The 10359-nt window shown below is 37.5% G+C and overlaps 2 protein-coding genes across 4 annotated transcripts; one reads left to right on the top strand and one right to left on the bottom strand.

Annotated features, from left to right (window-relative positions):
• The first annotated feature begins 335 nt into the window (after positions 1-335).
• On the top strand, positions 336-1343 carry LOC130571656 (somatostatin receptor type 2). Its single transcript, XM_057362781.1, has one exon. It carries the CDS (start codon positions 336-338, stop codon positions 1341-1343), a length of 1008 nt encoding a protein of 335 aa, XP_057218764.1.
• A 667-nt stretch (positions 1344-2010) lies between these two features.
• Positions 2011-9515, bottom strand: LOC130571021 (inter-alpha-trypsin inhibitor heavy chain H3-like). Of its 3 annotated transcripts, none has more exons than XM_057361658.1 (23): positions 9428-9515; positions 8758-8921; positions 8518-8622; positions 8265-8427; positions 8090-8200; positions 7876-8004; positions 7601-7717; positions 7205-7373; positions 6994-7104; positions 6530-6711; positions 6272-6451; positions 6027-6154; positions 5741-5946; positions 5601-5642; positions 5466-5504; positions 5319-5369; positions 5193-5222; positions 4943-4972; positions 4693-4851; positions 4428-4602; positions 4009-4154; positions 3034-3118; positions 2011-2867 (listed from the first exon to the last, which is right to left on the bottom strand). In XM_057361658.1, exons 1-23 carry the CDS (start codon positions 9494-9496, stop codon positions 2753-2755), a joined length of 2706 nt encoding a protein of 901 aa, XP_057217641.1. In that variant the 5' UTR covers positions 9497-9515; the 3' UTR covers positions 2011-2752. The 3 variants fall into 3 exon arrangements, with proteins under 3 accessions (XP_057217641.1, XP_057217642.1, XP_057217643.1); XM_057361659.1 differs by having other exon boundaries at positions 4693-4824; XM_057361660.1 differs by lacking the exon at positions 4943-4972.
• Positions 9516-10359: the final 844 nt, after the last annotated feature.

The following is a 10359-nucleotide window of genomic DNA, read 5'->3' as shown; positions in this document are numbered from 1 at the left end:
TCATTTTAACATTTAGTGAGTTAAACAAAAATGTGGAACCTATTTATAAAGAAGCATTTCAATAAATGACACATAACTCTTGTTTTTAAATGGATTGTAGGATACACTTTGATTTTTTATTGCTGTCTGTATTTTACCTGTAATTACCATCAAACTGGCTTTACAAGTCCTTTCAATTTACTAGTGGTGAGATGTAACCTATACAAATAAATTGTTGAAATTGTCTAACTTAGTTGAAAACATGTCAAAACATTTAAAAGTAAAATAGTGAGTTGAAAGGACTTGTGAAGCCACTTTGATTGAACGTAAAAGAAATTGCACTTCTGGACATCGTGATGGTTAACATCACAAGCGAATTGAACAACCATTCCAGTTCCGGACCGAATGATGTTGAGCGAGTGTTGGTGCCCATAATTGACACCTTCATCCTCGTGACCGGGTTGGTGGGACACATCCTGGTTCTCGTCATCATCTCTCGTACCATGCGCCAAGGACAGCCCAATGGAGGCCGGATGGGAGGAATACAAGAAACGAACGCAAATGGAACAGATGTTCTTCTTCTGTCATTAAGTGTGGCCGACCTTCTTCTTCTCTCCTGCCTTCCCTATCACACGGTTGCCATCGCGACCCGTCACTGGCCCTTTGGCAGCTTCATGTGTAAATCTGTGAGCTTCCTGGGTGCCATGTGTACCTCTGCGAGCGCCTTTACGCTGTCTGCTTTGGCGTTCGGGCGGTACATCATAGTGGTCCATCCGTCAAAAGCGTATCGATGGCGCAGAGAAGGCCGCTTGAAAATAATCGCAGGTGTTTTGTGGATACCTGCTATTGTCCTGGCAGCGCCTCAGTTTGCTTGGCGAGCGCTGATTTCGCCTGACGTTCATCAAACCCGGGAGGACATGGCGTGTTTTAATTTCCTATCCGACAAAGGCCAATTGGCATATGGAGTGTGTCATTTCTTGCTGGCTTTTGCCTTTCCGCTTGGTATCATTGTAATAGCGTATACAAAGATCTACTGTTTCCTCCGAAACACCAGACAGGGCCGAACGAGCCCGACTGACCGCTTGGAACAGTATCACGTCAAGGTAACCCAAACGTCGGCTTTGTTAGTGCTGGCGTTTGCATTGTGCTGGCTGCCTTCGTACGGTTTGATGTTTGCTCAGATAAGTCAGGGTGATGCTGTGGTTGGTCCTGTACCTCGTTTTGGACCTTTTGCTACCTTCGCTCGCATCATGGCAACCTCGTCAACTGTGGTTAATCCCATTCTGTATGTTTTTATGTCGGACAAATTCAGAAAGGAACTAATAAATCTGGGTCAAGAATGCTGTGGAAATAGAGATCTGTAAACAGGATGTTTTGAGAGATGAAACTGACTGATGCGGAGACGTCACTTCTTCCATAAAATAAGTTGTTTACACACCTGAATGTATTGTATTGTATACAGAAAGTTCAAAACCCCGAAATTAAAGTTCTTTGCTTATTCACCAAACCTGTATGACTAACTTTCTTGTGCAGAACACAAAAGAAGATATTTTGAAGGATGACGGTAAACAACATTGACCATCATTTCCATCGTATGGACACAAAGCCTCCGAGACATTTTTTCGAAATATCTTCTTTTATGGTTCATAGAAAAAAGAATCATATACAGGTATGGTGAACATAATGTTACAGGTAACATAATGGTGAATAAATGAGTACAAATGTTTTGTTTTTGGCGTGAACTATTCCCTTAGTAAGCAATTTCAAATCCTAATTTGACGCAAGCTTGTATAGTGCATTTCCACTGAAGATATTCTGATGATATGAAAGGTCTGTATAATTTAAGACTTTACTGTAGTAAACAAAAACAAGCACTTGCGTTCTAGTTCTTCAGTTTAGTCATGTTAGCAGAGCTTCAGTTCGTTGTCCTTCCAAAACCTTGGATGTCCAAATTCTCTTTTTTCAGGTGATGGAAAAAAACACTGAACTTTTTAAATGATTAAATACTATGTTGTCAAAGTTGACAAGCACTTTTAATACTGTTTGTTGCTTAGATATTTGCAGTGACAAACATATAATTTATGGCATAAAATAAAAGTCATGTAATATGGAGGTTTAAGAAGGACAGTAGCGATTTGTTAGAATATTGGTTTCAGTTGCAGACTCAAATTGTTCATCACAAGGGGTACAGTTCAGTTTAACGGGGAAATCACCAAAATAAATACTTCTTTAGACAATTTACAACCTCAAAATCCACAATATGTTGATTTCCTAGTACTCTAGTTAATGGTTTAGCAGAGGGATGTATGTGGGTCCAGATTCTGGTATGTTTTTCAAATTATGACATTTTAAGGTTCAGAATGTTACAATGTCCTAATGCCAAATGTGTATTTATTATTATTATAGTCAAGTAAACATTAGAGAATTAACATTTTGTAAGAGAATATCTTGACAAATCTTGACAAGGAGATGGATGTCAGGAATACTTCAAGGTCACCAACAGGCCAAATAATAGACTGTTTAACTGTGCTTACAATCAATTTTAAAGAGGCATTGCTACTGTAACTGTGAAATTATGTCGCTAAAACGAATCTGAATGATGAAGTCTAAACCCAATGCAAGTTCATAGTACTTGCACATTGTTTGTTTGAATCGAATTTTAATGTGCCTTATAGAATTTGATACAATTTGATACAATACACAGGCCAGATGTGATCGAACTTACTAAATAGATTACGTTATATTTTAGAAAACATAGTTTTGTCACTATGAACTACAGCTGAGTAACAGTAAAGTCAGAAATATTTCCGTTCATCACAGCATCGAACGGCACAAGCCAACATCTGACAATAGGAGCAGAAGTAATTCTGTAGTCTCTCACATCAGCCCTATAATAAATTGACACAATGTTTAATGAAATACAGTACATTAAATTAAATACAGAAACATGATAACACAATGCTCTAAAAACACAGTACGAAACTATGCTTGTCAAGCAATTCAGTGTTTTTAAATACATTTAACTGATGTTAAGGAGGTTGTAAGGTGTCTTACCTAGACGCTGTCACTTCCTTGTCCATTATCTTTAGAGTTGGTGTGCTGTATCCTTTAATCTTCTCATATGAAATACTTGCTTTGCCTGAAATATGATTCAATTATATTCTGATTTGTTACTATTGTTTTTTTTTACATTCATATAATCATCAGAGTGATAAACAAGTGTTGTAGCTGTCCCCAGAAAACAACACAAACACTGAATCCAGTAAAGTATACACTGTAAAAAAAAAGGTTATATTCCCGCAGCTGGGGCGCCAGAAAAAGAATAGAATAAAAATGTTAAAAGTAAAAGTAGCTTTTCAAGCAGTGAAAAGCAGTGTATCATTACTTCCGCTAGCACTCCAGTTCATAAGGTGGCAGTAATGCACCTATAAGCTGATTTGCCAACCGCCAGTAAAACTCAAGAAGAAGAAGTTACTTCCGCTAGCGCCTCAGAATGGAGTTTACCAAGTGGCTTGCACATCTGCCACAAATACGTCTAGATGATGTACAACGTCTTGCAGACAAATTTTCGCTAACGACAAGATCAAAGCTAGAGAAAGGACACAAATTCTTCGTTGAACAGTACCTGTTTGATTGATTATGAAGGTAAGTGTTTTGTTTTCTTTTTGTGTTAGCGAAGGTGCTAGGATAAGTACTTGAATACGTGTTCTGTCAGTTTTTTTTCTCACTGTTGTTAAATTCCAGCGCGACGGCAAAACGGAAGTTCTTCTTCTTCTTGTTTGTTGCAAGACGGATGTTATGATACACTGCTTTGCAAAAGGCGGAAGTTAAGGGACGTCATTGTGAAAAGGGCGTATTATGAGTGAATTTTCATTTTTTGGTGATCTCTATATCTTTAAATCACACACAGCACCACCTACTGTTCTGGATGAGGGGTTGAGGTCCTCGCCAGTTTTAGTAAAAGACAAGTGTTGAGACATACAATGTGTTCAAATGTTAACAGAGTAAATTGATAGTTTGCCATCTTACCTAAGATGCCCGTGGGGCTGGAACCTTGTGGATATTGCTCTACGCCAGGCCACAAAAACAGATCCCCGTTCTTATGAATAAGAACACTGATAATAAAATCCCCCACGGTGATGTTGACTTTTGAGGGCAGTATTAACACGGACACACTGTTGGTAGAATTACATACAAAATGCTTAGGAAATTCTTTAAAACTCTCTGTTATACATACACAATTCTGTGGTGTTAATAAAGTACTATTTTATGCAGATTTTTTAGCATTACTGTCATACTATGCATAATATAGTTTCCCCGTTTAAAATTTGAACTATGGTATCTGCAAATGCCACAGCTGAAATATGGCTACTGTACCAGAAATGGTCATTTTTTTCAGAGAGTTTTTGTGATTATATAGGCAGAAAACTGTTCTTGTACTTATTTACCCGTCTTTGTTAAGTCCGGTATATTTATGTCCCCAGAAAAACTCCTCATTTTCCTGGTCATTATGGTAATTGATGGACGTTGTGTTTACTACCAGATGATGGGTCTTTTTATAATGAAAGGCAATTTGACTGAATCCATTTTCAGATGTCTTGGACTCTCCATTCATTGAGAACTCTATAGGATGCCACAGTGAAGAAAACCTAACAAATATAAATCAAGCAAGCATACATTGACATGCAAAACAACCATTTCTTATTGTCTGACCTATTGAAGAGTCCTCCAGCAGTTTGAGTTTGTAAGGAAGAGGAACGTCGAAACAAAGTGGTTTAGGCTGACCGTCAGCAGGCAGCAAGAAACGATGAGAACGAACTACCGGAACTACTGGAACTAAAGGAACTAAAGGAACTACAGGTACTACAGGTACTACAGGAATTGAGAGACAGTGCAGATTAGAGTAAAAACTCCAATAATCTCACACAAAATAAACATTGGCATTGAAAGATTTTTAATGTACCTGCCACAGTGTGAAGAAAATCTGCAGTCACTTTAGAGGGAAATATGTTTTGGACGCTATGTTAGTAAACTACGGCAAACATACTGTGAAAATATGTGTTATAAAAATATTATTGTTTCAAGTAAGGTTTCTGTATTATGTAGGAGATACTTTAGCTTTACCATCAGGTAATTTAATTGCGTGCTTACTGCTAACACTTAAAAAAATACTTGACAGATTTACTTTAAAGCAGGAAAATATTTTGGCCTACCAGACGAGGAGTGATCATCATAATCCATTCCTGGAATGTTAATGAAAATACTTGTTTTATTAGTTATAATATACAGTATTTTAATCATTGGTTTTCAGTCAAAGGGAAGTCAAATAAATATCTTACCCATGATCCTTTTCCGACCGAAGAGATCAGGATCACGTCTGGCTGGATATGCTTTTTAGCATGGCAGAAAATACAGAAAATGTCAACGATTGTTTTGACAATAATAAAATAATTTTGATTTGAGCATCTCATTCATCATTTACTTACATTGAAGACGACTGCCTTTTTGTCTGCTACCAGAGTAGCCTTAATAAAGGAGAAAAAAAGATGAATTCCTTATTGTATATATGTACATATTCAATGTTATATCTTGTGAAACGGTTTAAGTCCATTTTAATTTACCAATGCGACTATTTGAAACTCCTCCTGAAAACCTTTGTGCTACTGAAAGAGTAAAAATAAAATGGTTACTGGTACTGTACTGTATATATAAAAGAAGCAACAAAGCAGTTCGTGATAAACTTTCAGTTCTTCGTCCTTACCACCAGGTGAAGCAAATACTGCAGGTCTGTGTGCTGTAGGTCTGTGTGGTGCTTCTCCCTCTCTGGGTTTGTCGGCAACTTCAGCTTGATCTTCCTGTGGTTTGGTAACAACCATAGAGCTGAGAGGTGTGACGAACTGATATTTGAGGGACAGATTGAGAGCTTCTTTCTTTGCAGCCTCTTTTTCTGGACCTTTGAGAAGAACCCTGGGAAATAAGAAAGAGCAGTTATAATACATAACATAACATCTCAATCATCTTAAAAACAAAGACGAGATCTTTATTACTGTCTGTCCAGAAGTTGCTTTACTGTGAGGTAGGCCCACAGTCTTTCCAGGAAATGTTCATGTTCAGGTTGGACATCACTTACATCTTTTGCCGTTACAGTGTCACGATACGTCACCTTACTGCCTTTCTGCACGACAATAAAAGAATATCAATCAACTTTTTCATCATGAATGATGTCATCCCAAATGTTTTTGATTGTTTCTTCTTGATAGAGAGACGCAGAGCTCTAGATGTAAAACCGTACAGATATCGCGATGATCTCAGTGGTGACGCTCTCCACACTGTTGTCTGTGATTTGACCCGACACCACAATTTCAGAGCCGTTGAAGTACAAGTTAAAACTGGTCTGGGTGAGATTTGACACTCCGATGTAATTGAGCTGAATATCAGTCAGGAGCGGGACGGCAACTTCATCGTAGAAGCCCTACACAACAAACAAACACACAAAGAGTTCAATGCGCTCAAGTTCACACGAGTTTAAAGGCGGTTCTCTGTATTGCACCTGCAGCTGCAGATCGGCATCAGAATCCTCATAAATTCTGCGAGCAACTCCGTTATTTTCCAGCGACATTTTTGAAAGGAAGTCAAAATTCACATCATATCCAAAACCAAGACAATAGAGCGGAAACTTGGACCCGATGGCCTCTTTCACATTCCCTGTAATCTTCTCCTTGTTGGTTTCACCTGTTAGAGAAGAAGAGGGTTAGATTAGAGTTTTAGAGTTTTTTTTAGAACGTTAGATGCTTTAGAGTTAGATGCTTTTAGAAACTGGGATGCACAATGTATGCTGTAGGTGAAAAGAAACAGTATTTACAAAACAAAATGTGCATGGACGTTCGCTGAATTTAACACTGATGGATAGTTTAAAGAATTCTAAACTTGTTAAATGAATAGAATCTTGTCTTGTGGATTTTTGTAATTCTTAAAATACGCTGTTTTTATTGAATGTGGCCAGTGATGGATTGCCTGTAGTGGGGTCTCCATCAGTCAGCAGGATTAAGATGGAGGCAGTGCCCTCTCGTGGATGCCGGTTGATCATTTTTACTCCTTCCAGCACTGCAGCGTTTATGTCTGTGGCTATTGGAAGGAAAAATATATCCGAGACGGTCACGTTTATGCTTTATAAATATATATATATATACTGTATATATATATATTGTATATGCTAGGGGCTCACCTCCTCTATCTGTGATCTTCTTCACGAAAGCTTTCGCATCCTCCAGGTTTGCTTGGGTGGCTTTGAGAAGTTCACGCTTCCACAAATCTATTTGACTGTCAAAGGTGATCAGTCCAAAGTGGTCGTTCTCAGTAAGATCACTCAAAATCTTCAGCAGTGCCAAGCGAGTCTGAAGAAAAACATTTAAATCAGAACATGTGGATTTTTTTATAGAAAAGCTTTGCTCAAAACCATAGAAAGAATACATATCCTTGATTTTCAGGTTCATATAAGCCCAAATGCTGGCATCTTGCATCTTTTTATCCTTTAGCCATGGTTCTATTGCTTTTATTTGTAGTAAAACCACAACGATAGAGACAAATTTGTATTCTCTGTTGAGAAGTCCTTGTTATTTACCTGCTCCATTTTTCTGCCGTGCATAGAGCCACTTCGGTCAATGATAAACACCACATTTTTGGAAATTCGTGGAATATCTGAGGGTGCAAAGTAGTGGATGAAGTAGCCATTTGACACCTAAAAGACATCAAAAGTAAGTGAATTATGTATACAGTTAAGGTCTCTTAATAATCTCATAGGTTTCGCAAAAACGTATTGCAAATAGCCGCTGCCTTCTTTAATAGAGACAAGAATGTATTTTCCCATCAAAGCATCTTGTATTTAATAAAACTCACGGTTATTTCTCCGTTAGGATTTTGTCTCTGGACATCATATGTGATGAGCAGATCTCCGTTCAGTCCAGTTTCATCACAAGTTTTACATTTGGTCTGCTGGTCTCGAGTGGGGTAGAAGGTCACCCATGCCTGAAATAATGAGTTTGCTCATTTGGTAACTTCTGTGAAGTGTTCAAGAATAATGAAAATCTCAGATGAATAATGGATTCATTACATCTTTGTCTGCTCTGGTTGTTCTGATGGCATTGGCCAGATCATCGGTGCTCAGATCTCCTTTCACCTCCAAGAAGGAAATTCCTGTTTTCTCATGAATGTGAACGTCCATCTGGAATAAAGACAGAATAGATAAGACATTTGTATGTTTATCCACATGTCTATATTGTCCGTGCCTTGAAATCTGCGACTGTCTGCATGGGTTGGGCATTGATGAGCAGCTCATATTTGCCGAGGCGACGCTTCAGCAGTTCCTCGTAGGTCAACTCAAATGTGACTTTACTGAGAGCGGCCACCGTCACTGATGTTTTAAACTCTTCTAAAGTCCTTCCAACAGACCTGAGAAACACAACACAACCCATCATATCACTAGCATACTACTAATCCTATAAACACACAGATTTCATGGGCGTAAGTGGAGTTTAGTACTTGATGAGTCCAGCACTTTGTCCTCGTGATACTGCTTGAGTGTACTGCTGCTGAGCTTCTGCTTTCTCCTTCACAACTCCATCATAACTCTTTCCTTCTATTATCCTGCAGAGACAAACACAGCCACTGATAAATATATCAGTTTGGGTTACTGTTGCCGTTACTAGTATAGTTAAATATAGAAGTTGTTTTTTCTTCAACATCTGTCTGGCGATTCTCTTTTATTGTGTATTCACTCACATTCTGAATTTGCTGATGAAGGCATTCTTGGGTATCTTCACCTCAAACAGGATCTCTTGAGATTTATTCAGTTTGTTTGCCACGCGGCTCGTGATGGTTGTGGTGGCGTAGCGGCTGGTCACAGTAGAGTTAATGTGGAAACTGTAAATATCCACATTTTGTGTCTGTGTTGAGAAATCAAAACTTATAGTTTAAGTGTAAAAAAAATTTTTACGCCTCTTTTTTGCGTGGGATTGCTCAAATATTTACTGGTCCAAAATGACGTGGAGTAAAGGTCTTTGCCCTAAAAGACAAATAGGATTTGTGACTGTTGGTGTTTTTGGGTCAACCGCAGTGAGTCATACTGTATAAATACAGAGCATCTTTGTGTTATTTTTTACCTGTTTTTCCGCAAATAAGTGCAAATAGAAACAATATTTTTATTTTAAAATTGGAAAGAAATATTATTAGTAGTTCACATCCGTCGAAAAAAATAAGAAAAAGAATTGTATGTTTAAGTAAAATGTAAAGATATATATTTATTTTACTTCAACATATTGTTAAAAACATTCAACCATGATGTTAATCCGAACATTTTAGTATGCCTTTATCCATTTCTGTACACTAAAAACTTGGTGTAGAATTTAACATTGACCTATAAATCTTAATGACTTCACATCTTGACCCTCACCTTCTTTACAGGATCTGAAGTGGCAGAGAAGAGAAAGACGGCCAGCAAAATCACTACAGCTCCATCCATCGTGACCTGCAAAGATAAGAAGATCTCTGAACTCACTGCTTTTAAAGTCTTGTCCAGATAATTCTATTGGCTAATATTGACAGGATGCAGGAACCACCCCCTTTAGATATTTGTAATAACATCCTCTCGTGAACCTCACAGATAAGCACAATTTGATGTGGGTTGACCATGTCCTTTTATTTTGTGAGTCACAATGAAGAAAAAGAAAAACAAGGACCAGTGCAACAGTTTTTTGGGTTCATGCTGATAATCCTAAAATGATCTGATGAAGTTGAGATGACATCTTTTGACCTTATTTTCTGTTGGTTTAATATCAATATTATATTGTTAATATGTACTTACAAAAAGGTTGTCACTAATAAAGTGGGAATATTGTGTGGCCTGCAGGGGGCGCTCTTGTACGTGTCTAATAATTTCCCCACAGAGTTTGAGTTTTATGAAGAGTTTGGTTCCAAAATGAGATAAAAAATTAATGTTTGTTATTGTGTTATCATGTTTTTGTTGTGTTTTATTGTGTTAGTTTTAGTCATTATGGCTTAACTGAAAACAAACCAACTGCAGTTTGATTGATATTACAGTAATTGGAATGCACAACAAAAAAACATGATTTTTGAAAGATTTTAATAACTGAGTTAACCCAATTGTGGAACCAAACTCTTCATATACACCTAAGCGAAAATCTAACCGTTTGAAAGCATGTTGCTCCAAATGTTAAGGTTAACTGCATTATGTCATTTAATAGCATTGCATAACATAAAACGTTTTTTTCATAAATAAAGCTTTTCATAAATAAACCATAAAACTTAAACTGCAAACTTTCATATGAGTGATTTAAAGCGATAATCGTGCTTTATAGTCTTTCT

This window comes from Triplophysa rosa, linkage group LG20 (genome assembly GCF_024868665.1).
Source record: "Triplophysa rosa linkage group LG20, Trosa_1v2, whole genome shotgun sequence".
In the NCBI taxonomy this organism is placed as follows: domain Eukaryota; kingdom Metazoa; phylum Chordata; class Actinopteri; order Cypriniformes; family Nemacheilidae; genus Triplophysa; species Triplophysa rosa.
This window is presented reverse-complemented; position numbering and strand designations above follow the sequence as displayed.